Raw genomic sequence first — 24,261 nt, 5'->3', positions numbered from 1 at the left:
TGTATATGTTATACTATATTAGATCAACATAGAATTAAGTTATAACTATATGTTTCTTTAAACCTCTTTGACTTCATTAAATTTTAATAAAAACATCATTTATGAAATTTAATAAATTTTATGATATATACATTAGTATACCTTAGTTACACACTAATTTTTTAGTAATCAAAGTTATTAAAAAAATTTCAAGTGAAATGTTGATTATGTTTTATGCACATAATCGTATTGTATACATAAATTTATGAAAATAAAATTAATTTAAAAATTGGATAAAAAAATGTAATGTACTCCCATTCTCTCAACTTTGGATTGGGATGATCTTAGTTCTTAAAATATTTTGGCAGAACAATTAATGTAAGACTTACATTCTAAATTTAAACGGAAACAATTATGATACAGCCTTCGTTTTTTTTTTTTGTATTTTAATTAAACAATCATAAGTTACATAGACAAACAACTATATTACTTTCGTCGAACGAACCAAGAAATACCAAAATTAACGAACCAAGATTATTATCCGAACGCAAACAACAAACCGGGACATATTATTTTGATAATTGGTTCCTCATTCATGAGAAAGTGAGAATTCCAAAATTGTCCTCCTTCTTCACAACCCGCTCTTTCTCTTCCTCTCTACCAAAAAAAAGTCATTGTCTTCATCTTCTTTTATTAGTAAAAAAAGAGAGTTGGTCTCTTTGTGTTTGTTACTTAAATCAATCAAATAATAAGGCTTTGAAGATTGTTTTTCCCTGCATCAGTAGGTATCGAGTCAATTCTTCTTTTGTCATCATATGATTCGTTAATACATTTGGACAATTTCAAAATCAGAAACATGAAATGAATTAATTGTTGATTGATCTGCTTGCCTGAATTTAACTCATTTGGTTGGGAAAACATGTGCTGCTCTCTTCCTTGTCTTTCTCAAGAGGTTCTAGTCTGTTCTTTGCAGGGGCAAGTTCCTACTTAAGTAACAAATCAATTTCGAAAAAAATAAGTTCTGCAATACTCTAACATTAGAAGAATGCTTATGATACAATTCCTACTTCATCCAAAGAAGAATCACCCTCCTATTCAGAAGAATAGTCATCCTTCAGCTTTGATGGAGATTCCTTTGCAAGGTTTTTCTTAGTCTAAAAAGCAAATTAAAGGGACAAGATGAGTATAAAGAGAACACTGCACAATTGAAACTCAAGTTAACTAAATTTGCCACATTGTTCACTACAAATTAAACAAAGAGACTGGCGTTATACCTTCTCTCTAACTGAATTGCAATCAAGGTATGCAAAAGTCACACAAACAAGAAGAAGTGATCGAAACGTTACCACTGAGTGTACATATCGAGAATAACGATCTTATCACCGACGGCTTTAACAATTGGCCAGAGTGTATCCTTATCAACCTCCGTAACCTGGCCGACACTAACATTCACTGTTTCTAAGCTACACCTCGCCACACACCTCTTACCAGAATCTAAAACACCACCACCACTACCAGAACAGAACCTGATTCTCGTCGCGACCAGTGATGGTTGATGAACAGAACAAAGTGTTGAACACGACAAGGAAAAAAAGAATGGACCACAAATTGAATTGAAATCAAAACCAGTGATGCATAAAATAGAGCTGATGCGAAGCTCGACGATGTCGTATTGTCCAAATGAAGAGCCTTGTCAACCACAAAACTTGCTCCACCGTTTGTTTGAGGAGTAGGTACGAAGCTGGATTCTAAACTCTCTCCAGAACTTGAATCTTCCTCACCTTTGACTTCCAAATGAAGAGCCTTTTTCTGCATCAACTTAAGCATATTAAGGAATCCATTGTTTCTAGAAGGAGACAAACTCTGCTGCAAACCAAGAAGAAGATAAAACCCTCAAAATATCAGGGACAGGTCTACCAGATAAACCCTGGACTAAAATAGCAGCAAGCCCTTTAGTGATAGACGAATCAGAATCAGCTTCATAGACAACGTTGCGTTGGTCATCGAAGAAATCCCTAACCCAAACCTGAGAAACACAACCTTCAACTTTATTCTCCCTCGTCTTGAATCGAGATCGAGTGGTTTAAGATGTTCTCCGTATAATATAAGCTGTTTGTATTTAGCTCTCGGCTCTTGTACCGATTGGAATAGCTTCACTATCTCTTGTAGCTTCGGAGGAAGCTCTTCGATTGGTTGACAGTCTTCAGAACTCGACGGAGATGAAGCTGATGGTGGACGAACGTTTCCGGTTGAAATTTTCTGGAAGGTGAGGATCGTCCAACGAAATGAAGGGAGTTCCGAAGGTTTTAGCAGTTGCAAAATCAGAGCTTTGGCCGGATATTGGACAGAAGAAGCAAACAAATATGAAGAACATAAATCACTGCGTTTAATCAAAATTGTTTTTATTTGCTTTTTCAGGAAGAAAAAAGCTGACATGTATTAATTGTTATAATTTGATAGGCTAACTATTTTAATTGATCTGCTTCCATACAAAAGCTGAACTGTCAAGAAGAGGAGAGCAACACATTGTACTTTTATTGTATTGATGAGTAAAAAACATTGCTTCTGATGGGTATTCCTAACCAAGTAGTTTACTTTTGGAGATACATAATTGGCGATCGAGATCTAGCTCTCCTCGAATCCGGTTTTCATTCTTTGGACGAGAGTCATCGTTTTGAATAAACGTTTTGTTTAAAATCATGAAATTATGCTTTTCTAACAACTACTTCTTTAATACAACTTATGTATTTTGTTCCTTTTATTAAAAGTTGTCAAGTGGTAAATTGAATATGTCTTTGATATTTAAAATACTGTATGATCAGAACTAAATATAAAAAGCAAACTCGAACATTCAGATTATTAAACCGCAGCTACTTGTTATATTGCTCTTCATTCGACGAAGTCAAAAAAATAAAAACAGACTTAACTTTAGCACGATATAAAATGATGGATGGTTAATGGTTGCCTGTTAGACATTAGATTTACAATTTGTTATTTAGATGACAATAACGCAACAGCTATTAGTTGACAATTTAAATTAAACCCCTGTTAAGAAATACTTTTGGCCATGTAATCGTGCTTCGCTAGCATTAGAACTAGTATAAAATTGGTGGATGCTTGGTTAGCTGTGTTTAGATGATCTAAATTTTATTTTTAATAGATACAGTTGATCTTTAAAACTAGTATTAATTAAAAACACAATATTATTGCTTTTTGTTCAACGAATGTATATATATAAAAGACCATCCCTCTTTAGATTCGGATACAGAAGGGTATATATATTGTTATTGTCATCTAGCTAATACTTATCTTCATTACGTGAAGTACGAGAAATAAAATCCAAAAAATTGAGAGAGAGAAAACATATTACATACATATTGAAAGTAGAATTCTAGCTTCTTTCTTTCTTTTTATGTTTTGCACGCTTTCTCACCTTTGCTCCTTGTAATAATAATCTACGCAATGGACATTATGGAAGTGGAACTACCCATTCACCCTGATCATTTGATGACGCCTTTGAAAGTTTTGCGGATGGGTGACTGCTGCGGAATCAAATTCCAATCTATAAGTGATGGCTACTACTGCAGCCAATGTGATTTTTTCGCTCACAAGAGATGCAGCAATCCCCCTAGAGAGATCAACTACCCTTCTCACACGTGTGGCAGCACTTTGACTTTTGGAACAAGTTATTTGAAATTCCTTTCAAGGTGCGGTTTGTGTGGAGTGAAGTTCAAGGAAGATATCAAACATTATCGTTGTTTCCGTTGCGGTATAAAAGTTCATTTGGACTGTGCCAAGTACCCACCACCGAAGGTCGTAGATGTCCCTCAAAATCATAACCATAAACTCAAGCTACAGATGTGGCAGAGCTGCTTCACCTGCGCTACTTGCGGAAAAGATGGTGATGGACATCCCTACAAATGTCTTCAATGTCGTTTGACTTTCCATGTGAACTGCGGAAAGTATGCTGCGGAGGTAAACCATCCTTCCCACTCTTTACACCCTCTAAAACTCTTCAATGGTGAACCACCTGCGTACACCAATGACAAATGTCGCTTGTGTTGCAAGAAGCTTGTTGATGAAGCCTTTTATCATTGCTCCACATGTAACTTTACCTTGGATTTGCATTGTGTTCTTAACCCACCACCACTCTACCATCACGACTTAAACACCCATGACCATAAACTCACACTTATGCCCCAAATGATCTCTTTTACTTGCACCACTTGCGGTCTTTATGGAGATCGAAGCCCATATGTATGTCTCCCATGCAATTTCACGGCCCACAATGATTGCTCTGGATTCCCATGGGTCATCAACATAAATCGCCATGATCATCGCGTTTCTCGCACTTCTCTTATTGGTGTGGTGAATTCAGTATGTCGTGTATGTCAAAAGAAGGTGGATTGGGCTTGCGGGGGTTATTCTTGTAAGAAGTGTCCCGACTCCGTGTACCATACCAAATGCGCTACTAGAGAGGATGTATGGGATGGAATAGAGATGAAAGATGAACCGGAAGAAGATGAAGATATCGAACCATTCAAGGTGATTGATGAAAACACAATACAACATTTCTTGCATGAAAGTCATGAGCTAAGACTCGACAAGTCTGGTACCTTTATTGAGGAGAGGAGTTGCAAGGCATGCGCTTATCCTATCTATCATCACCATCCTTTTTACAGTTGCATGAGTTGTGATTACATGCTCCATGAGATGTGCGCTAGTATGCCTAGACGAAAACGGCATATGGTAAGTAACAACCCGTATCATCTTAACGGCATAAGTGGTTATTTTAATTGTGAGGCTTGTGGATTATGTTCCAATGGTTTCAGATATCGTAGCGATTTAATTCGGCCTGGAATAGATTTGAGATGTGCTTCAGTTACCGAGCCATTTGTACATCAAAGTCATCCTCATCCCTTATTTTACACATCACCACGAGGAGTTTGCAGTGCTTGCAGCAAAGAAGCACATCATGTGCTCAGATGCGTTGAAGAAAATTGTGGATACGTCTTGGACTTCAAGTGTGCGCTATTACCATATGAAGTAAAGCATAGAGTCGACGATCATTTTCTTTCACTAAGTTATGGTGATCAAGATGGAAGTGGATGCAGATATTGGTGTGATATTTGTGAGAAAGAAACAAATCCAAAAACATGGTTTTACACGTGTAAAGATTGTGGGCTAACTTTGCATATTGAGTGTGTGCTAGGAGATTTCAGAGCCATCGAACCAAAAAAAGAAATAACAATAAAGGAGTATGAGAAGGTAGAAACTGTGGTGGCGTTTCGTAACAATGGTATGTCTCGGCCATTTTGCAACCAATGCAAGTCACGATGTATATCTCCTAGCATCTTGAAAGTCATGGACGATGCCATGCCTGATGTATACTGCTGCTCTCTTAATTGTTTTGAAATTAAGTACAGTGAGCAACGAACAATTTATTACAGAATGGTTACAGAGGAACTAGCTTCGCTAAGTATCTAGGTGTGTTTTTTATATAGACACGCTGTATAAATTATGTGGGAGCCAAATTTCAGACGTTTGTACGCTCCGAATACCATTGATTTTATGATTTTTAGTGAAAACAAAAGATAAGAAGTATTTATTATTATATAAAAGTGAATAAACCCATCTTTCCCACTGGGCACTGGTCTCCCAAGACTTTTTATATTCGTTAACAAAAAAAACCAAAAAGTCTTCTTTTAATTTCTAGTCGAGGACGTTCCCTCCCATTTACTATTTAATTTGTATTTTTTTTATAATCGAATAAAAGGGTATAAAATTATGTATATATGACTTTTCCTGTCCTTTCATGAATAAAATAAAAATATCGCATTTGAAAACAAAACAATTAATTGTTTGGTTGGTTGGAAACTTGGAATTATGAAAAAAAAAAAAAGGGGATCTGAATGAGAGGGGAAAATATCTGGGGGATGAGATGAGATGGGTTAACGAGAAATCAGAAAAAGATATGGAAGAGAACAACAGCTGTGTATCTTTGAGACCAAGTCATTGGAGAAGCAGTTAGACAACAAGGACGGTGCTGCTGCCTACTACTAGTGCATCATTAAGAAACAAATCTTTTTTTCTACATTAAAAAAAAAAAAAAACGGAATATGCCAAAAAGTCATTAATATACTGCGGCTACAAACCACATGAAACCCATATATGATATGGGTAAACCTTAGCTTAAAAGTTTATATTTTCATATCAGCACAAAATAAGATATTCATGTAATTTTATAGTAAAAAAAAAATTCAAATTTTATTCTGTTGCTCTTTTATTAAAAAGGTGAAGGATTTTGTATTGACCACAACAATATTAAGATTTTATTTTGTCTTTGGGTAGGGGTGGGCATTTCGGTTTAAATTCGGGTTCGGTTTGGGTTCGGTTCGGTTCGTTTGTTCGGTTTTGGTAAAATCTAACCAAACTCAACCGAAGTTAGTTTGGTCTGGTTTGTGTTCGGGTCGGTTTATGTTTGGTTCAGTTTGGTTTGGTTTTAGTATGGTTCGGTTTAATTCGGTTTAAAAATCAATTAATGTAACAAAATGAAATTTGATTATGGTTTTATAATAGTTAATTAATCAAATAAATTAGAAAAACTAGAAAATTTAAATTAAATACCTAACATAAACCATAATTAAATCTATATTTATATTTAGTTAATTTTATTAGAAAGTTAAAATAAAGTAGAATATAAACCAAATGCAAGTGTTCGTGGGTAAGATCACATATTTATATTTTTAATAGTATTATTAATTAATTTTAAAAATAGATTGGGTTATTAGTTCGGTTCGGTTTGAAACCGAACCGAACCGAACTATTTGGGTTGGGAAGAAACATAACCGAATGGTTGGAGTGTAAGATTAGATTTGGTTTAGATTGGTTTGGGTTTGGTTGGTTCGGTTTGGTTGGTTCGGTTCGGTTTAAATGCCCACCCCTATTCGAGGGTTTGGGTGGGGAAGAAAAAAAAATAAAAAGGAAATTGACGGGCACCAACCAATGACAGCGTAGAGAAAAATATCTAATAGAACGAACACGTGGTCTCTGTCTTTCAAATTTCCATGGACACCACTAAGTTTCCTCCTCCCTTTATTAAATTAAAATTACCATAACTAACCATTTCTTTAATTTTCTAATAATTGTCCCTCTTACCATTTTTGATTAATTTACACCTAAAAAACAAAAATTAACATCAACCTCAATCATTTAATTACACCCAAAAAAAATTAAGTCCTCACATCACACGTGAGAACGACTTACGTCGGCACGCTTTTAGCCACGTCACTTTTTCCTTCTCCAAATAAAAATCAGAAAACAGTAATGAAAATAAAATATAAGGAGGAGGAGAGAGGATAATAATAAGAGAGAGTCGAAGAGATAAGCGCTGTGTGTGAGAAAGAAAGAGAGAGAGAGAGAGATTCAAAATCCGATTCCCCAGATCCGTTTCTGGGCACCCCAATAAAAAGAGTTTGTTGTGTGTGTTTCTCTAAACCCTTTTGAACCTTTTTTTTCGTCGATTGATTTCATCAAACCATCTCTCTCTCTCTCTCTCTCTCCTCTGTTCATCGGATCTCCGAGAGAGGTTTTCGTTCGTTTCGTCATCAATGGCGAAAGAGACGGAGAAAAAGTACATTACAAACGAAGAATTAAAAAAACACAACAAATCTGGAGATCTATGGATCGCGATACAAGGCAAAGTCTACAACGTTTCCGATTGGATTAAATCTCATCCCGGAGGCGACACCGTCATCCTCAACCTCGTCGGCCAAGACGTAACCGACGCCTTCATCGCATTCCATCCCGGTACAGCTTGGCACCATCTCGACAACCTCTTCACCGGTTACCACATCAAAGACTTCGAGGTCTCCCAAGTCTCCCGCGATTACCGTCGTATGGCCGCCGAGTTTCGTAAACTCGGTCTCTTCGATAACAAAGGACACGTCACTCTCTACACTTTATCCTTCATCGCCGCCATGTTCGTCGGTGTTCTCTACGGCGTTTTGGCTTGTTCTTCCGTCTTCGCTCACCAGATCGCCGCCGCGCTTCTCGGTCTCCTCTGGATCCAGAGCGCTTACATTGGCCACGATTCTGGCCATTACGTGATCATGTCCAACAAATCTTACAACAGATTCGCTCAGCTTCTCTCCGGTAACTGTCTCACCGGAATCTCGATCGCTTGGTGGAAATGGACTCACAATGCTCATCATCTCGCTTGTAACAGCCTCGATTACGATCCAGATCTGCAGCACATCCCTGTCTTCGCCGTCTCCACCAAGTTCTTCACCTCATTGACCTCACGCTTCTACGATCGGAAACTCACCTTCGATCCGGTGGCGAGGTTCTTGGTCAGCTACCAGCACTTCACTTATTATCCGGTCATGTGCTTCGGAAGGATCAATCTCTTCATTCAAACGTTCCTCTTACTCTTCTCCAGACGTGAAGTACCAGATCGCGCTTTAAACTTCGCCGGGATCTTAGTCTTCTGGACTTGGTTCCCGCTCTTGGTCTCGTGTCTACCAAGCTGGCCGGAGAGATTCTTCTTCGTATTCACTAGCTTCGCCGTCACGGCGCTACAGCACATTCAGTTCACGCTTAACCATTTCGCCGCTGATGTCTACGTCGGTCCACCAACAGGCAGCGACTGGTTCGAGAAACAAGCGGCGGGAACGATAGACATCTCGTGTCGATCGTACATGGATTGGTTCTACGGTGGGTTGCAGTTTCAGCTGGAGCATCATTTGTTCCCTCGCATGCCTCGTTGCCATCTCCGGAAAGTTTCGCCGGTGGTTCAAGAGCTTTGCAAGAAGCATAATCTCCCGTACAGGAGTCTCTCGTGGTTTGATGCGAATGTGTTGACCATTAGTACTTTGAAGAAAGCAGCTTATCAAGCTAGAGACGCGGCTAATCCTGTGGTTAAGAACTTGGTTTGGGAAGCTTTGAATACCCATGGCTAAATTCTTAATTAATCAAAGCTTTGATTAATTTGATATGTTTTATTATTATTATGCTTTTCTGAATCTTTGAACTTCGTTATGTTTTACTATGGGGAAGAGATGTTTTTACTTTTAGATTGAAGAGAAATTGAATCGAGATTTAATTTTTTTTTTTTTTACTGTTAGATAAAAACTCTTCGTATCATAATGATTTATTTATTAATTTTTGTAAGTTTCTCTCACATGGCTCTTTTTGATGCCTGCGACTTTGTGGTTTTGCGGCTTTTTGGCCTTTTCAATGTTTTGTCGTGTTTACATCGTTACGTGTGTGGATGCTATTTGATATCCTTTTGTACCTTATACTAGTAGTACTACTATAAAGGTTTTAAAAGATCAACGGTCTTTGTATTATTTTGTGTGATTCGATTCGAAACCACGAAACGTTGCAAAGATGTAGGCTTTTTAGGTTTATTTAAAACTTGTATATTTTTTTGGTATTCAAACAATGGGCTTAGTTATGCACCACTTTTTTTACAGGCCTAAAAGCCCGTGACTACATGGATACCTCTAACCTCTAATGGTCCGAAAGAAGAATACACACATATATTTTCGGAATGATCATATGTTGCAATCACAAGAACACATTAATTAAGCTGAGTAAGACGAGATGAAAGCGTTGTGTTCTGAACTAGTGCATCTTCCAAAGATTAATGGTTATGAGGCAGAGCTCGTTGCTTAATATTTTCTCTAGTAATCAGTGATCCTGTGGTGAAATCTTGAATTGGCAGGTTCGTAGATTACAAATGAGGAAGAGAGCTAAACGGATAAGCCTTCGAAAACGTTTGGTGGTTAGTATCTTTTTAATAAAAGAGAGCAGACCAGTCTTTTTTTGTTTCGGGAAAAAAAAAAGAGACCAGACCAGTCTTTATCTATAAAACTAAGAGAGAGGGAGAGAGAACAGTTTAAAATAGCTGCAAACGTGGTAGAGAAACAGTAAAAAAAAAAAGGAAGCAACAAAATGTGGAGCAGAAGAAGAGAACATCATCATGTCTTAGTGTGACTTTTAAAGTTTACTCCACTTTTCATAAAACACACACAAAAACAGCAAAATTAGTCCACTTCAACAATCATTTCTCTTTTTGATTTTATTTTGGACTTCTCACGATTATGTTTTTTTGTTTTATTTTGGTTAAAACCCACGATTATGTTACAATACCTAATTCATATCATATGTTGGTATATTAGACATATGAATGTGCCATGGTCAAAAATATAAAACTAGTTTTCGTTGTCGTGTTAGACAATATATGCAAAACAATTTTATACTTTACAGCTGTGAGTTTAATATGAAGTCTCTGCATATAGGATCTAAAATTCGTTCAGAATTCAAAAAAACAAATTGTTTATCATATGATTAGTTATATAGAAGTTGTATGTTTGTGACTGTGTGTGCATGTTTGCTCCATAATGTAAAGAATGAAAAGTGAGAAGTGACTTAATGTGCACAAAGGTACCTTTGGCAGAAAGAGTGAAAGACCAAAGGACCGTAAGTGACAAATTAGTTTTTGCCACTATCTTCTTCTCTATATATTGTTATTTATTATTTTCTGTGTTTTTTACATATCTTTTACACGGACCACCAAATAGGCCAAATTGATTAGTGCATATTGATCTTGCTAGATCTTCCAATAATCTTCACATCGTAATCTTGTTCTTTTAAGAAAACTAGATGAATATCCGCGCTATGCGCGAGCTTATAGCTTACCGTTTTTTAAACAATTGTACTAGTAATTTGTTCTTTTTTATTTATTTTTGGTTTTTTTAATTATTGAAATTTTAAAAAATACATTTTTGACATTGATTTTTTTTAATACTTCAAATAGGTTTTCTCATTTTGTAATTGAATTATTAGATATATGGATGAACAACTTTATTTTGAGAGATTTAAACATTCTATAATTCTTGTTTAAAACTTCTAAAGAAATATTTCAAATGAAAGTTTGATCTAAATATGCATATTTTGTAACAAAGAGGTTTTTGGTTGAATAAATTTTACATTCATTCAAAAGTAGCGTAAGTATTTAGATAACTTCATACTTAAGCTTCTCAATTATATACTATGAAACACTAATATTTTTTTTTATCAAGAATTGCAGCTTGGCTAACTCTTTAATAGATATAATTAATATAGACAGTTTCCTTTTATGTTAGCTCTTCTATTTTTTGAATATAACTCTTAATTTTTTTGTAATAATAATTTCATTTAATTTTCTTTTTGACAACTTCTAAATATGAGAATATGAAAACCCCCTTCTTCTTTGTCTCTCTATTTTTCTAACTAACATTCTACAGTTTAATTCAATTATCTTCTATTTGATAGTGAAGAAAACCCCAATCTTCATCATATATAAAAATTTATTTCTTTTGGGACAAATTTTCATGAATTTTTCTACATTATTAAGAAATATCTCGATTATTACTACAACTCTTCAAAATATTGACGAAATTGTAATGCCTAAAATGATACATTCATGGTTTACGCCAAGAGGAAGAAGTGGCTCTTTGATTCACTCATCATGCCCTTTTATCTTTTGGTGATGCATGTACTTTCTTGGGACATGTTCTAAGCCTCTCTAAATCTCTTATGTGAATATTGAAACTGTTTTTGGGATATATATGACATAAGATGTTTCATATTCTTTTTATTTTAGGTTTGTTTGCTTTTAATGATGATATACAGGTGGCACTCTCTCCACTGCAGACGTGTCACTCAAATGGAGAGAGTTGCCAACTTTTATAGTATAGATTATTGTTTATACTTTATACATACTATTAACTATGGGATAACCCGTGCTACAGCACGAGGTTATATTTATTTTTAGTAATTTGTTTTTTTAATTTTCCTTTTTCTTGCCACAGACAGATAATTTTTCTTTTTCTTGGATTATGGACATCTTGGAGTGATAACTATAACCCCAAATATACAAATAAACACAAATATACAAATCTATACACTATATAACCCCAAATATATAAATCTATACTATTAAACAAAGAAAATAAGTCAAAATAAAAAACTACATTACAAAAGTATAAATTACAAAAAAAGTAACCAACAAAATATATAATCTCGTGCTGTAGCAATAATAATAATAATAATTTGTGTTTATGAATGTTTAATATCCAAAGTAAACAATAAGAGAAGAAAAAAAATAAAAATAGTAACATTAGACATGACTTATAAACTGATGGAGGTATCATACTCCTCCCTTAACCCCTTCAACCATTTATTGTATTTAATCTGTTGACCAAAATAGAATAAATATAGAGTTATTAGTATAGATATTATTCAAAAAAAATTATGATATACCAAAATTTTTGGAAGTAATTAACATTCCTTTTCCTAATGGAGATTTTGGAAAACTTCTTTAAAAACAACATTGGTTGTCTTTGTTTGAGGTTTTCCCTCACTATCTGTTATCAACATCTTCAATCCAGACTTTGATTTAACCCTTGACATTGATACATATAACTGACCATGTGAGAAAACGGGTCTAGGCAAGTATATCCCAACATTTTCAAGAGATTGGCCTTGGCTCTTATTGATAGTCATTGCAAAAGCAACTGAGACTGGGAACTGTCTTCGACGCATTTTGAAAGGCAACCTATCATCTGATGGTGATATCAACATCCTAGGTATGAGAACTATCTTACCAAATCGCGTACCAGTTAAAATCCGAGCTTGTAAAACATGGTCCGCCATTTGGGTGATCTGCAGTCTTGTACCATTCATTAAACCACCATGCGGATCAATATTTCTCATCAACATAATTGGACAACCTATTTTCAAACGAAGCCGATGATAAGGTATACCCGAAATCTTAATGGTATTAAGGAAATCTGGTGAGTAAACCTTATTTTTGAGGGCACGTTTATCTTGAGGGTCAATTACATCAAAATTGTGGTACCATATCTGATACTGATCTTATACTTTAAAAGAGAAGGACGCAAATAGGCTGTACAAATATTCAAGCCAAAAGTTGATATAATTTTCCAAGTTCCAAATCAGCTTCAAACTTCTTGATATGATCCTTTCTCACAGTAGCTCCTATTTTGTCACCCAAAAAAAAAAAAAAAAAAAAAAAAAAAAAAAGCAGTTAGAATGAATTGATATTAATCGATTAGTAAAGGATTAGTAAAATGCATACTGTTTCGTCAGCTAGAATCAGTTCAATTGATTCACCAAGTTTAGCGGTATTCATTCTCCAACTATAATGAATTTTAACTTGAATATGCCAAGCATTTTTGTATGGTTTCAGATTTTTCAAGGGAGTGTATGAAAGGGGGAGAGCCATCATTTTGTTAATTGAATTTAAAATGTGTTCTTTTAGTATAATATTTCAATAGGAAGCTCTTAATATATTTATAGTCAAATTAGGGAGATTTATGTTATCACTTAGAAGTTAAGATTTGATATTTCTAATATTCGCAAAATATATTGACTTCCTTGATTCGTTACAACTGAAAGATAAATATTCCTTTTCAAACTTTATCCTAAAAGATTAAAAAAAATTATAATCTCGGAAATCAAGTAATGTAGTAAGATTTGGTAAGATGAATATTCGTTTTCATATATTTCAACTGAATCACAAAATATTCCATTTAAAAGATTATACTAAAAGATTATTTGTTAAGATCAATCTCGGTAATTAAGCAATTATCATAATTTTTGGTAATTAACATATATGGTTTTAATTACAATACCTTAAAGGATAATGAAATCCGAGTGTTTGCCTCTGACGAATAACTCTGTTTAGTAACAGAAATAACTATTCTTGAACCAAATCAAAAACTGGATCCGAATATTAAAAACATGGAGTACAAACAGATCTGCGAATTTTATTTTTTCTGTATCCGGGTCATACAGGATCCGCGTACCGACCCGGTGGATATTTAGTGGTCGACTGAAGGGTATATTGGTCATTAGACAAAATCGAAATTATAGGTTAATTAGATTAAATTAAGTGATTCTCTAATCATTTTTAATGAAAAACCTACCAAAACAAAGTCATGGTCCAATTTGAGTCTAGTGAGTACTTCAGCTTTAATAGAATAGATTCATATACCTAAACACGATTTGACTACTGCCTCTACTCTCTAAGATTATTATGGGTTTGATAAAAGAAAAAAAAAAGAAGTATATACAAGTTAGATGCTTTACATGTATGTTTGTAGATTTTTTTGTTTTTTGTTTTGCAAGTCATTAAAGTTACACTTTACTACTACTGTATCTACAATACAGTTATATGCTTAACGAAACAAACATTATACTTCCATATGCTTGTTGTGAATTTATTAATTTACACTGAATACGCTTTTTTTTTGCCGTAATGGATTTCACATAGTGACGCATACGTATTAGATCCGCGATCCCTATAACAACATAGCAATTTGGAATTTGTATACGTTCAATTATTATTATTATTTTAAAAACAAGTGCCATATTCATGAAAATGAAGTATTTTGAATCTTCAATGCTTTTAACTATGAAACGAAAGCAATAATATTTAAGACAGTGCATTACTATAGTATAAATCTATATTATGAAAGTTGGCCAACTATCTCCATCCTTCTACCACATCAGCAATGGAGAGAGTGCCACGTGTCCATGACTAAAATCAACTTATCATGTTTCTTTATGTTGCTTGACTGACCCTTTTCGTCTTTCTTTGCTTGATTTTCGTAGTAACTGCTACTTCGACCCTTTTCGCTTTCCCTTACTTTGATATTTGTAGTAACTGCTCATTTATAATATCTCTCACACCTTGCTGTCTTTTTTGGTAGTGAACAAAGAAGTGGAAGATGAAGGTCAACTACAATGAAAGGAGAACTTGAAGATCAAGCATATTCAGAGATTACTCTTTTAAAGAAATCACCAACGAGACTCGACTTTAGAATATAGATTAGAGTGTTGAAAATAACATAGGACTGGACTTCCTTAAGAAAGAAAATTGTCTTGTACTGATGTTAAGACGATCTTAACATCATCTAGAAATTGTCTAATTGGAACTGATTAGTATGCTTATTGTTCCAAATAGCTGATGGATACAGCTTGTGGCTTTTAACGCTTCTCAAGAGTCCATATCCACGCATGAACGAATTTATATTGGTTGTAACTGGTTATTTTTTGTAGCTTACCTATACTATGTTATTGAATGTTAGTTTGTAAGTGATTATATTCATTCTCATTCGATATCAAACAAGAGAAATCAAAGTTCTCTCTTAATTTAACATTGTTGTGTTGTTTCCCTTCTCTGCAAACCTTTTTTTGATGACTATATCTGCTTAACTATACACACGATTGCAAGTTCATTATCACTCTGGTGAACCTTAAGGATCTTATCTTTGAGTGGTGTTGTTTCTAAATTTTAATTTAATGTATCTAGGGCCGGTATGTGTGTTGTTAAATGTAATCTTACTATAGAATAAGAAGAAACTGGTCATTTTGTGTTTGATTCTTAGACCATCTCCAATGTATATCTCTATTTTTTTCCTCTAAAATAGAGCATTGTTTTCCTCCAATGTATTACTCTATTTTAGAGTTGAAAATAGAGTTAGTGTAAAAAAATAGATGTGAGAATAGAATTATTCTATATATAGAGCAATCCTATTATTTTCTCTATTTTAGAATAAAATATAGAGTAAGGTTGGAGCAAATGTTGCTCTATAATAGAGTTTTGACTCTAAAATAGAGTGGGGTTGGAGATGTCCTAAGAGGTAGAATATATCATGAGACTTAAGAATTGGTCAAATTTACTACATGTTTTTTATTTTTATTTTTATTATTGCTACAATGCCATAGAAAAAAGAAGATTCAATCATGTGTGGTGACTAATCTAAATTTCACTCACAAGATATTGATCACAATGGTTTGTACTTTCGTTTTTGACTACTCAATACACTATATGATATTAACAATGAATATTTAATTGTTCATATCACCAAAAGATAATTCGTGTAGTGGGCGGATACTCATCATAGTATAATTAAGTATATGCTTTGATTTTTGGATTTATCAAAAAAAATTAAGGTTATATATGCATGGTATATTCTTTTGGATATTTCCACTCGTTTCTTTCATTTCTCCTTAACTACATTCTATAATAATAAAAAAAATTAGGTTCATACATTCACAGTTTAACAATAAAACAGTTCGAAACAATTTTCCAAAAAGTCCTACTTGCTTACGCTGAAAAACAATTGCCAATATATATATATGTTTACCAACCGAACATTTATATAAACATGATCAATCGGCCATAAGAACTATATATATCATCTTTGGTAATGGGCTTAGAAACATGCTCATTAAAATTGAACTCAGATCTCAAAAACATATCCAATTTTGTTAAAGTTGGCATATAACGAGCAATGTGATCTTAGCCACTAATTAAACGCATATGTCTAATATTCTATGGAATATAAATATCGGAGTAGCTACATAACTATAAAGGGTAAGGGCATATGATCGAAAGAAGAAAGAAAGTAGTAATGCGTATGAAGCTGAGATCGATACATAGCTTTACACGTTAAATCTAGTTAGTGCACATGGCGGAAATTTTTTTTTAAATTTATAATTTGTACATATTTATTAATTTTTGTGTCTGATTTAATTTGTTTTTATTTTGGTAGAGTGAGTGTATTAGGTAAAGGACAGGCCACTGAGAAACTGCGAGAAGTCTAGGCTAAGGAAAGTAGAGAGATAGACCTTTCAGTGTTTGAAAAGCAAAGTATAATTACTAATGGAATTAATAATTCAATTTTTTTTTTTTGATTTGTTTATTTATTCATTCATTTTACAAAGAATTAATCTTTTTTTTCAAAAATATATATATAACCAAAAAAAAAAGACAAAAAGGTTACCTCATGTGGTATGTCATTTTCAGCTAACCCCCTCTGGTTGCCAGAGTAGATACTAAATTAATATATAGTTTTTACTCATTACACAACGGTTATTGGTAGTAATTTTCTAATTTAGATCCTACAAATTAAACTAATTTCTACTATTGTATTGATATCCGTCGCCATCTCTAAATTTCTTACAGTTTTATTATTATTATTATTACTATAATTTACAGCTAATCGTATTTTGAACGTCCTAGATCACTAATCCGATAGATTGATTAGAGTATTAGTCTAAGGTAAAATACATACACAATATACGGGTCTTTGCTGTTTTCTACTTTAGACTTTTGGAGCACTATAACAATGTTAATAACGCCGCATAGAAAATAAAAAGCTGGTTGATGAGTAAGACAGCATTATTATTGGTGTTATGAAATTTTCATTGTTTTTGTGTTTTTTCTGTAAGTTCCCATGAACTATTCTTTTTTCTTTTAGAAATAGTTCTAAAATTAATACTATATTTTATTTCTTATTTAAAAATAATAATTTAAATAACACGCGCGGGCACGCGCCTGCACTGTAATCAATTTAGCTATTTAAAACCCTTTTGGCCTCAAAAATAAAAATTAAAAGAGAGAAGAGAGAGCAAAAAAACGTATTGTCTTCTCTCTTTGCTCGCGCTTGCTCTCTCTTCTTCTTTTGTCTTTCCCTTTCCGGTTGTGTTTATCTTTCGTCTCTGTCTGTAAATCTTCTTTTATCATTCATTCACTATTTTAACAATCGAACCAAGAAACGTCTCTTCTCCTTCTTCTTCTCTCATTATAAAGACCAGATTTTTTTTACTCAATCGCAGTCTCTCTCTCTCTCTCTCTCTCTCTCTCGCACTCTGTTCTGTTTTTGGTGAACCTCATTCTTACTCGTGTTTGGCAAATCCAAAACCGAGAGAAACCCATTTCGTTTCCATCTTCTATTTCTAGAAAAATCTCATCTTTCTGGAAACCGAGATCCACGAAACCCGCATTTCGTCTCGCAAATCTCATTTTCTTCGGTTTAAATCTCGAAAATTCGGAAGATTCAGAGACACCTCCTCAATCAAAGGTGTGTTTAGTGAAATCGAGATTAGTTTCTGTTTAATTTCACTGTCTCTTTCTTTGCTTTTTGTTTTGTTTGTGAGTGGGTTCATTGATCTGTAGTTCCGTGTTTGTTTCTACTATGTGATTGGTATTTAGTTACCTGATGTTCGATTCGATTCGATTGATGTATCCGTCTAGCCTAATTTCATTTCCAATAAATAAAAAATAAATAAAAAAACGTAAATTTTTATTTTATTTTTTTGTATACCTAACAAATATCGAAATTTTGTATTCATCCTCTCATCACTCGCGAATCTTGACGTTGAAAGGATGACACAAGTTTTCTCCTTTTCTCTCTTTTTTTTTAATAATCTTTTTGGTTTTCTGTCTGAAAACATGTATTGCTTCAGTACTTTTGACTATGTCTAAATATTTAGTATTGTTGTTTATCTTTCGAAATTCTTCATCTTCTGTATTTTTCGATTTGCTATTATGCATGTCTCCTAAAAGCAAATCATGTTCAAAAGGTCTTGTCTTTTGATTTATGTATTTGGATGTGAGCAAAAGGTTTTAAATTGCTTTTATTATTTGTGTGGTTTCAGTGGCTTTTGAGAATGGAAGCAGCTGAAACGTCTTGGACTAATTATCCCTACAGCTACATTACATATGTCCCTGAAGCTGAATCATCATACTCTGAACAGAGCGACGACGATACCAAAGTCGATACCTTTTCAATGGATTCACTTCTCCCCGATGATTTACTAGAACGGATCCTCTCGTTTCTCCCCATTGCAAGCATCTTCAGAGCTGGCACTGTCTGCAAAAGATGGAACGAGATTGTGTCTTCACGAAGGTTCTTATGGAATTTCTCCAACAACTCGGTTCCTCAAAGGCCTTGGTACTTCATGTTCACTACCACTGATGATCCATCGGGTTATGCTTATGACCCCATTATCCGGAAATGGTACAGTTTCGACCTCCCTTGTATCGAAACCTCGAACTGGTTTGTTGCTTCCTCTTGTGGATTGGTTTGTTTCATGGACAACGACTGCAGAAACAAGATCTATGTCTCTAATCCAATTACCAAACAATGGAGAAGACTTCTCGAACCTCCTGGTCACAGATCAACAGATTACACCGCAATGTCAACTTGCGTGAACCGAGCAAGCCAAGCAAACCAAGCGGTGAACCGCGCACAGAGGAGTTACTTAGTCTCGATAGTGAAATCGAAGCAAGTTCCAGGGAACTTCTTCCAATGGGACCTCTCTATTCATCTCTACAGCTCAGAGACAATGACTTGGACGACTTCAGTAACTGATGTCTTATCCGGATGGAGAGGAGGAAACGAGAGTGTGATCTGCGACGGTGTTCTATACTTCTTGATCTACTCCACGGGAGGATCTGATCATCGCCACGGCTTGATAGCTACCAATGTATCCTCAGTCGGATCATCCTCAAGCGGAGGAATCTTGATGAGGAGTTTCATACCAATGCCGTGTTCTTTAACCTGCGGGAGACTGATGAATCTAAGAGAGAGGCTAGTGATCGTTGGAGGAATAGGTAAACACGATCGACCAGAGGTTATAAAAGGAATTGGGATATGGGTTTTGAAAGGTAAAGAATGGGTAGAGATGGCCAAAATGCCTCAAAGATTCTTCCAAGGATTTGGTGAATTCGACGACGTGTTCGCGAGTAGTGGTACTGATGATATGGTTTACATTCAAAGCTATGGATCTCCAGCGTTACTCACGTTCGACATGAACCTCAAGTATTGGAAATGGTCTCAGAAATGTCCTGTTACCAAGAAGTTTCCTCTTCAGCTCTTTACTGGGTTTTGCTTCGAACCAAGACTCGAGATTGCTCCATAGTTTTGCAAACGATTGAGAACAACGTCTTGGGGTTCCTTTTTTTTTTTTTAATCTCTCTACTGGAATGTTTTTTGCACAGAGAAAATCGCCGGCGGCTTTGATGAGAGATGATACGGACGGTAATGTTTTTTAAAAATTATATTGGAAAAAATGTATTGTTTATTTGCAATTTGGTACTCTATTGATTATAAGATTTATGAATGAGCCCCAGATACTTTTATTTGATCAATCGAATCCTTTTTTAATCTCTTCCTTGGCTATGTGACATTGTGTGGCCCACAATATCTCAAGTAAATGGGTCGGCCGGTCGGATACTGAAACTGAAGGTTGTCTTGTTGCTGTTCCTCGAGGATAAATTCATGAATCTTGTACTTTTTTTAATTTATTTTTACAGTTAATTTAAGAACTACTACTATAGCTGTAAATTGGTTTTAAATGTTTTTGTACTTGTATTTTTTTTTAAAAAATTGGGACCTATTTTACGTGATGGGATTTGTCAGGTTTGGCAGTGTTAGGTTTACGGGTAATGGACAACAGCTATATCTATATTGTTTTTATTTTATTTTATATAATGTATAATTCGTATTTTTATAATTTTCTTAGGGGGTCACATGACTCACATTTGTTTTCAAGTTTGATAGCCTATATATATTTTGAAATGGAATATAAACTGTCCCTCGTTAGTTGATTCATAAATAGCTCGTGTTAAAAAATGGACGGTATGATATGATATGTATGGGATTCTTACAAGTTTGATAGCCTATATATATTTTGAAATGGAATATAAACTGTCCCTCGTTAGTTGATTCATAAATAGCTCGTGTTAAAAAATGGACGGTATGATATGATATGTATGGGATTCTTACAAGTTTGATAGCCTATATATATTTTGAAATGGAATATAAACTGTCCCTCGTTAGTTGATTCATAAATAGCTCGTGTTAAAAAATGGACGGTATGATATGATATGTATGGGATTCTTACAAGTTTGATAGCCTATATATATTTTGAAATGGAATATAAACTGTCCCTCGTTAGTTGATTCATAAATAGCTCGTGTTAAAAAATGGACGGTATGATATGATATGTATGGGATTCTTACAAGTTTTTTTTTTTGATGTGTGTCATTGCTATCACATCAATGTAAAAACGATAATTAGTCTCTAATTATCAGTTAAGAGTTAAGACCTAACACGAAAAAGGGAATATAGAAGACAAACACGATTATGACACACCATTAAGCACGATTAGTTTTATTGCTGTTTAATAATTCTTTTATTTTTAAAACCAACGATGGCTTCCAAAACAGTAACAAGCATTATAACGAGTTAAACTGTGGATGTGATGTTAAAAAATAGTACTAATTGAAATATATCGAAAAACATGTTGGGTTGGACCAACCATCTAAATTGACCACACATTAGTGCCCACTAGACTTCTCTCCAAAGAAATACTTCGAAACACACAGCTCGATTCCTTAGAATTAGAAAAGTCTATACTACTGTGTTATATACTAATAAACCTGTATTTTCAACGTTGTAAAAATAGATTTTGAAATATATACACGGATTTTTCGTAGACAAAAAAATTAGGAACTAAACGAATAAAATTCAAACTTATTAATTTTACGTTTCTAATTTCCTAGTCTAGAGCTACCACAGACAAATGTCAAGAGAGAAAACCGGATGATTTATTATTGGTTCACGAGATCGAACCGAATCGGAACCGGTTATTACAAAGATAAGAAAGAAATAGTAAGTAGTAGTAGTAGTCTTGTTGGTCACTTGGGTCGGTCGGTCTCTCACTTGGTAGCCTTTCGTCTGAAAGCCGTTCGTTCAGCTTTCTCTTTCCAAAAAAAAAGCTCTGCGATCAGTTTCTCTCCGGCTGAAGCACACAAAGCAAAAGAAAAGGAGTTGTCTTTTTCGATGAGAGGTAGTGAAAACAACACGGATCTGTTCGATCCCAAAACCCAGATGGATTCTGATTTCTCTCGTCATGGACATGGCTCCTCTTCTTCCTCCGACGGCGATTTTGGATTCGCTTTTAATGACAGTAACTTCTCTGATCGCTTGCTCCGGATCGAGATCATGGGTGGCCCTTCTGATTCTAGGTCAGACGTTGAAGGGTGCACGAGTATCGCTGATTGGGCTCGTCATCGCAAGAGAAGAAGAGAAGATTTCATCAAGAAGGAATCTGCTGGTGGTGGTGGTATGTCCTACGTACCTGCCTTATTTCTTCTTATGGCTTTTGCTTTGTTTAGGGTTTTTTTTTATTGATTTTGTTGAATTTGCAGTCACCATTTCAGACATTGTGGCATGTCCTGAGGAGCAGATTTTAACGGATGAGCAACCTGACATGGATGGATGTCCTGTTGGTGACAATCTTGATGATGAAGGAGAGGCAATGGTTGAAGAACAAGAGGCTTTATCAGGTATAAGCAGAGAACATCCTCCTTTGAATATATAGTTTTTAGCTTCACAAGGAAGAGCTTCAAGTTTTTTTTTTTGATTTTGTTTGTTTCAAAGGTGATGAAGATGAAACGTCTAGTGAGCCAAACTGGGGAATGGATTGTTCTACTGTTGTAAGAGTTAAAGAACTTCATATTAGCTCTCCTATATTAGCTGCCAAAAGCCCTTTCTTTTACAAGGTATATATATACTGTATATCACTAGCTTCTTCATTGATAATAATACTTTTACACTCATGTAGTCATGTATCTTACTCCTAATCCATTTGTTTTCTTTTCTCTTTTCGAATATCGTTTTAGTTGTTTTCCAATGGAATGAGGGAATCTGAGCAAAGGCATGTTACCCTTAGAATTAATGCATCAGGTACGCCATTGCAACACAAGCTATACCAGACTATATGGCTTTTGTGATTCGTACGCCATATCTGAACGCATTATTACTTTACCAGACTATAGACAGGTTTACATTTGTGCTTCCGTTGTGTATTAGTTCCACATACTACTGTATATGGTTTTTTGGTGACTATATTTAAAGCTTTCATTTTTTAAGTAATTTGGATATCCATAGCATTATTGTTGATTTACATACATATCCTATTTTGTGTGTGTATAACAGAGGAAGCTGCCTTGATGGAGCTTTTAAACTTTATGTATAGCAATGCGGTCTCTGTCACCACAGCACCTGCCTTATTAGATGTGCTGATGGCTGCTGATAAGTTTGAAGTTGCCTCTTGCATGAGGTACTGCAGTAGACTTCTCCGCAATATGCCTATGACTCCTGAGTCTGCGTTGCTCTATCTCGAGCTTCCTTCTAGTGTTCTAATGGCCAAAGCTGTTCAGCCTTTAACTGATGCTGCAAAACAGTTCCTTGCTGCCCGCTACAAGGATATTACCAAGTAAGACCACCTGAAACTACATATAACTGCATTTCCATGTATTTATACTGTAATCACACGAGATTGTGTAGTCGATTCTTATAAGTCATGGTTGAACATTTTTTTTTGCAGGTTTCATGAGGAGGTTATGTCTCTACCTTTAGCAGGAATTGAGGCAATTCTATCAAGCGATGATTTGCAAATTGCATCAGAGGATGCAGTTTATGATTTTATCTTGAAGTGGGCAAGAGCACAATACCCTTGTTTGGAAGAGCGAAGAGAGGTTCTGGGGTCACGCCTTGCACTCTCCATCCGCTTCCCATTCATGACATGCCGGAAGCTGAAAAAAGTACTGACTTGCAGTGACTTTGAGCATGAAATAGCATCAAAGCTTGTTTTAGAAGCTCTGTTCTTCAAAGCAGAAGCCCCACACAGACAACGTAGCCTAGCTGCGGAAGAATCCGCTTCCCTGAACCGCCGCCTCATAGAGAGAGCGTACAAATACAGACCCGTCAAAGTCGTGGAGTTTGAGCTTCCTAGACCGCAGTGCGTAGTCTACCTAGACCTGAAAAGAGAAGAATGCGCAGGATTGTTCCCATCGGGTAGAGTGTATTCGCAGGCCTTTCACTTAGGAGGTCAAGGGTTTTTCCTCTCAGCTCACTGCAACATGGACCAACAGAGCTCGTTCCACTGCTTCGGGCTGTTCTTAGGGATGCAGGAGAAAGGGTCAGTGAGTTTCGGAGTGGACTATGAATTCTCGGCGAGGTCAAAGCCTGCAGAAGATTTCATAAGCAAATACAAAGGGAACTACACATTCACAGGAGGTAAAGCAGTTGGTTACAGAAACCTGTTTGGGATAGCGTGGACGTCTTTTATTGCAGAGGATAGTCAATACTTCATCAATGGCATTCTCCATCTCAGAGCCGAGCTTACCATCAAAAGGTCTACAGATCCTTAGTGACCCGTATCCTCCTTCATGCCACAATCTCTCTCTCTCTCTCTAACTGTCTTTTTTTTGTTTTTAATATCTTTTATAAGGCTTCACGAAGACTAAAAAAAGCTTATAAAAAATGTAAGGTCAAACAACGTTCCCACGACAAGTTAAGTTTAAGAAGAATGTAAATGCGTTTCAGAGTTGATCTTGTTCTGTTCACG

At 35.2% G+C, this 24,261-nt stretch overlaps 5 protein-coding genes and 1 pseudogene across 6 annotated transcripts; 4 read left to right on the top strand and 2 right to left on the bottom strand.

Annotated features, from left to right (window-relative positions):
- Positions 1 to 352: 352 nt before the first annotated feature.
- On the bottom strand, positions 353 to 2,481 carry LOC109125374 (sufE-like protein 1, chloroplastic/mitochondrial pseudogene; annotated as a pseudogene). Its single transcript, XR_015562889.1, has 3 exons — positions 1,254 to 2,481; positions 870 to 1,133; positions 353 to 752 (listed from the first exon to the last, which is right to left on the bottom strand). The product of XR_015562889.1 is annotated as a sufE-like protein 1, chloroplastic/mitochondrial pseudogene (transcript).
- Positions 2,482 to 3,441: 960 nt separating this feature from the next.
- On the top strand, positions 3,442 to 5,466 carry LOC104704153 (uncharacterized). The gene has a single exon (XM_010420285.2). The coding sequence runs from the start codon at positions 3,442 to 3,444 to the stop codon at positions 5,464 to 5,466; it is 2,025 nt and encodes a 674-aa protein (XP_010418587.2).
- A 1,834-nt stretch (positions 5,467 to 7,300) lies between these two features.
- On the top strand, positions 7,301 to 9,090 carry LOC104699734 (delta(8)-fatty-acid desaturase 1). Its single transcript, XM_010415079.3, has one exon. It carries the CDS (start codon positions 7,590 to 7,592, stop codon positions 8,937 to 8,939), a length of 1,350 nt encoding a protein of 449 aa, XP_010413381.1. The 5' UTR covers positions 7,301 to 7,589; the 3' UTR covers positions 8,940 to 9,090.
- Positions 9,091 to 12,321: 3,231 nt separating this feature from the next.
- LOC147940706 (uncharacterized) lies at positions 12,322 to 12,681 on the bottom strand. Its single transcript, XM_087457313.1, has one exon. It carries the CDS (start codon positions 12,679 to 12,681, stop codon positions 12,322 to 12,324), a length of 360 nt encoding a protein of 119 aa, XP_087313439.1.
- Positions 12,682 to 17,445: 4,764 nt separating this feature from the next.
- LOC104699733 (F-box/kelch-repeat protein At3g61590) lies at positions 17,446 to 19,993 on the top strand. Its single transcript, XM_010415078.2, has 2 exons — positions 17,446 to 17,921; positions 18,499 to 19,993. Exon 2 carries the CDS (start codon positions 18,511 to 18,513, stop codon positions 19,762 to 19,764), a length of 1,254 nt encoding a protein of 417 aa, XP_010413380.1. The 5' UTR covers positions 17,446 to 17,921; positions 18,499 to 18,510; the 3' UTR covers positions 19,765 to 19,993.
- A 1,237-nt stretch (positions 19,994 to 21,230) lies between these two features.
- LOC104699732 (BTB/POZ domain-containing protein POB1) lies at positions 21,231 to 24,243 on the top strand. Its single transcript, XM_010415077.3, has 6 exons — positions 21,231 to 21,972; positions 22,058 to 22,195; positions 22,290 to 22,411; positions 22,532 to 22,595; positions 22,848 to 23,127; positions 23,239 to 24,243. Exons 1-6 carry the CDS (start codon positions 21,450 to 21,452, stop codon positions 24,062 to 24,064), a joined length of 1,953 nt encoding a protein of 650 aa, XP_010413379.2. The 5' UTR covers positions 21,231 to 21,449; the 3' UTR covers positions 24,065 to 24,243.
- The last annotated feature ends 18 nt before the right edge of the window (positions 24,244 to 24,261 follow it).

This window comes from Camelina sativa, chromosome 7 (assembly GCF_030686135.1).
Source record: "Camelina sativa cultivar CO46 ecotype springtype chromosome 7, ASM3068613v1".
Classification (NCBI taxonomy): Eukaryota; Viridiplantae; Streptophyta; class Magnoliopsida; order Brassicales; family Brassicaceae; genus Camelina; species Camelina sativa.
The sequence above is the reverse complement of the archived record's forward strand: the minus strand, read 5'-3'. Positions and strand labels throughout refer to the sequence as shown.